The sequence below is a fragment of the Octopus bimaculoides genome, chromosome 25 (genome assembly GCF_001194135.2).
Source record: "Octopus bimaculoides isolate UCB-OBI-ISO-001 chromosome 25, ASM119413v2, whole genome shotgun sequence".
Taxonomy (NCBI): domain Eukaryota; kingdom Metazoa; phylum Mollusca; class Cephalopoda; order Octopoda; family Octopodidae; genus Octopus; species Octopus bimaculoides.
The window spans coordinates 26,086,546-26,090,829 of NC_069005.1; the positions used below are offsets into that span (position 1 = coordinate 26,086,546).

Genomic DNA, 4,284 nt, shown 5'->3' on the forward strand with positions numbered 1-4,284 from the left:
TGTGTGTGTGTGTGTGTGTGTGTGTGTGTGTGTGTGTATATATATATATATATATATATATAATTATATTTATACATATGTGTGTATACATACTTTGTATTCGTGTTAATGTTGAATGAGTGTATATGTGTATACAATCTATTTTGAGTAAAACAATGCCTTTGAACTCAGAGTCGACACTCAACTCCGAGTGTTGTTGCCACCGCCACAGTCTGTCTCTTTAGAAACGGACGAGGATAAATCTACTTTACCAATGTTATTAGTGTTTCGAGAGTTCCGAGAAGATTTTCTCTTGAAATAGCTGCTCTTCTTTTCCAACTCACCTGTACCGAAGGACAGCGAGTCATCATAATCGTCGTAAACATCATCCTCATCATTGTCATCACCATCATCATCACCATCACCATCACCATCATCGTCATCGTCGTCGTCATCATCTTCGTGGTCGTCTGAGTTTATTAATCCCTGCGCCAGATTTGTTTCGATCACGCTTTCCCTGTGACCGATTTTTTTAAATGTGAATTTGAGGTCGGAGTTGTTAGCGTCGTCGTCATCGTCGTCGTCGTCGTCAATATCCTCGACATTGCTGTCATCGTTATCAACATCGATGGCGTCGTCATCGTCGTCTTCATCGTCATTGACATACACATTGCCGGTGATGCCAATATCCTCAATGTTGTTGTCATTGTTATTTACAGTTTTCATTTCAACATCAACATCATCATCATCATCATAATCGTTATGATCGCCGCCATTATTGTCAACGATGTTGTCATCGTCATCGTCCGTCTCGAGGTCATTCATCTTGTTTTTGCTGTTCTGCTTTTTCTTCCTCTTCATCATGTTCTCTCTTTTCTTTTTGTTGACGATGGCATCAAACTCTTCTTCTTCGTCGTCATCGTCATCATCGTCGTCATCGTCGTCGTCATCATTGCAGATCCTGAAAACACCATCTTTCCCACTCTTACCATCACCAACCACACAGGCAGAATCAATGCGACGGGTGAGGACGTCATCGTCCTCGTCATCGTCGTCATCATTATCAGCTTCAACACCTTCGTCGTTATCATCATTAATATCAACAACATCATCATCGTTATCGTTCCCACTGTGGGCCAGCTGTGGTGGTGGTGGTGGTGGTGATTGTGGTGGTAATAAATGCTGCTTCAAGTTGTCTACCGGTGATGAGGGGTTCAAATTAATCTTATGCCTCTTGTCGCGGACCATGCTCACTAAACTGATATCATCATCATCGTCGTCATCGTCATCAATGTCATCATCGATGCCATCACCGCCGTCAATAACATTGTCATCGTCGTCATCACCATAAGCGTCAGCACTATAATCTTGACGATGACCATCACGGTCAGGATCATTAAGGACAGCATCCTCATCTTCATCGTCTCCGACAACACTACCATCAACATTATCACGATCATCATCATCATCATCAACACCATCGTTAATATTCTGACCATCATTGTCATCCCCACCACCATCACCACCACCACCACCACCATGACCATCACTTCCAACATCATCAACATCAACATCATCGACTTGGTCCTCTCGGTCAGAGGTGTCTCTATGGCCATTGCTTTTATTTTCAGACTCTTTGAAGTCGTAGCTTGTTATTGTAGGGGATGTCTCGTTCTCTAAGTCCTTAGTCTTCAGATCTTTGTGTGATGTTGGCAATACCAGGTCACCGTCACCTTCATGGACCTCAGTTTCCATAGCAACATCGTCCTCCACATTTGACGTACTTTTGACTTTTGACTTCACTTTCTCCTTGACTCTCTTCTCGCCGTTAGCACCACCGTCGTTTTCATCGACATCGTCCAACAATGATTCTAAATCACATCCGCTCGACACTCTCCCTTCCTCGTCTTCTTCTTCATCATCACCATCATCTATGCCGTCTATGTCATCTTCGTCCTCCGAGCTGGATTTCACATTCAGGTCCTCGTAGGAGACGGCCGTCGACTTCAGGTCGACCATCGTCACGCCGTGATGGGAGATTAGGTTGTAGAACCGCTCGCAATCCATGGCGAGGAAGTCGGTGAGCTCAACAAATGGATCGAGGTCAACCGGTGACCATTTGGTGGAGAGACTAGATGGTGGTGATGGCGAAATCTCAATACTGATCACGCGATCAGGGTGCTTTTTCAGGCTGTGCTCGCGCACCTCTTGCTCCTCGACCGATGAAAACGAGCAGCAGCCGCAGTAGAAGAGGAAGCCCTCGATGTGGCGGCTTATGTGCTCCTCGTACTGGACAATTTGGTTGGTGCTGAACGGACAGTCCATGCAGGCGACCTTCATGCCGTGTGTGAAGAAGTTGTGTAACGAAGTGTGCTTTGTGAAGCGGTCGATATCATTCGTCTGGAACGAGCAGGCATTGCAGCAGAATGTCAACGATGAGTACAGGTCTTCGTCTTCTTCCTCGTGGTCGGAACCGTCTAGACTGTTGTCGAACTCTTCATCGTCATCGTAGTCCATTCCGTATGGTCCTGGGCCAAACTCTTCGAGGCTGCTATCACTTAGCCCATCACTCTCATTGTCACTTCCAATGCTAGTTACATCATTGTTGTTGTTGTTGTTGGTGTTGGTGTTGGTGGTGGTGGTGGTGGTGTTACTGTTAGTGTTCTTTTTCTTTTTCTTCTTCTTCATCATCATCATCATCATGTTGCTGTTATTTTTACCAATAGCATTACCGTTGCTGCTATTATTATTATTATTATTATTATTATTATTATCATTGTTATTATTGTTATTCTTGTTATTATTTTTGTTGCTGTTGTTGTTGATCTTGTCACTCTTGCATGCATCGGTGCCACTGGTCAATGGCTCTTCCTCATTGTTCTCCAGATCTTTGCTCTTCTCTAGAATCTTCAGTTTCCGCTGCTGCGCCAAAGCTGTGGCCTCCTCTTTGGTAAGCGATGGCACCTTATCGATCGCTCTCTTTGGCGTGCTGGACAGATTGATAATTTTAATCAAAGGCTCTTTGTGATATTTCCGAATATGAGCTGTCACTCGACATCTGAAAGTAGAAAGAGACACAATTTCACTTGGTCAGTTTAATTAACAACTTTCTCCAATTCACTCACTCTTTCATTTTCTCTTCCAGCCTTCTCTCTCTCTCTCTCTGTTACATCCCTCTCCCCCCTCATTTATTCCCCGCTTCAACTCTCTCACACTGTCAGTGCTTCACTTTCTTTCTCTCTCCTTCTCTCTTATATCCCAATAGAACAAGTACCAGGCTTAAAAAAAAAAAAATTAAGTACTGGGATTGATACACACAACTAAAAATTCTTCAAGACAGTGCCCCAGCATGGCCACAATCTAATGACTGAAACAGGTAAAGAATAAGAGATAAGTATATGTAACAAAGCACAGGCGAGGTTAGTTTTGGCAGCTGGATGCCCTTCCAAATGCCAACCACTCTATGGTGTGGATTGGATACATTTTAAGTGGCACCTGCACTGGTGACCCTTTCAGTGCAGGTGCCACCTAAAAAAGCATCCAGTTCACACTATAAAATGGTTGGCATTTTAGATAGGCATCCAGCTGTAAAAACCTTGCCAAGACTGACCTCGCCTGTGCTTGTGCCACATAAAAAGTACTAAGACCACTCTGCTGAGTGGTTCGTGTTAGGAAGGGCATCCAGCTGTAAAAATCCTGCCAAAACAGTCACAGACGTCTAGTGTAGGCTTCTGCCTGGTCGGCTCCTGTCAAACTGTTCTACCCATGCAAGCATGGGAGGTGGATGTTTATACGATGTCTCACATATGTAGTAATTGAATTATGAATGCTAAAGGATAAAGGACTGATACCAGTGAAATACTGGGGGTGAAGTAATCGCCTTGCTTTCCCACCAAAACTACAGGCCTTTTGTCAAAATTAGAATAATTACAGAACTAATACTCCTTTCTACTATAGGCACAAGACCTGAAATTTTGGGGGAGGGGACTAGTCGATTACATCGACCCCAGTGTTTCACTGGTACTTAATTTATCGATCCTGGAAGGATGAAAGGTAACGTCAACCTCAGCGGAATTTGAACCGAGAACGTGAAGACAGAGGAAATATCGCTAAGCATTTTGCCTGGTGTGCTAACGATTCTGCCAGCTCACCACCCTAATTACAGAACTGATATTGGTTTCAAATTCTGGCACAAGGCCAGCAATTTTTTGGGAGGTGGGTAAGTAACTTCGGCCCCAATATTCAAGTCGGTTTAGCTAAGGCAGCGAGGTGGCACAATCGTCAGCACGCCGAACAAAATGCTTC

General features: G+C 44.1%; 1 protein-coding gene across 1 annotated transcript in view; it reads right to left on the reverse strand.

Moving 5' to 3' along the window:
• Window positions 1-8: 8 nt before the first annotated feature.
• Window positions 9-4,284, reverse strand: part of LOC128250776 (protein PFC0760c-like) — an 8,464-nt gene continuing 4,188 nt past the window's right edge. Inside the window, exon 2 of the mRNA XM_052976677.1 lies at window positions 9-3,037. Within this exon, the coding sequence (XP_052832637.1) occupies window positions 181-3,037 (2,857 nt within the window). The 3' untranslated portion in view covers window positions 9-180. The remainder of the gene's footprint in view (window positions 3,038-4,284) is intronic.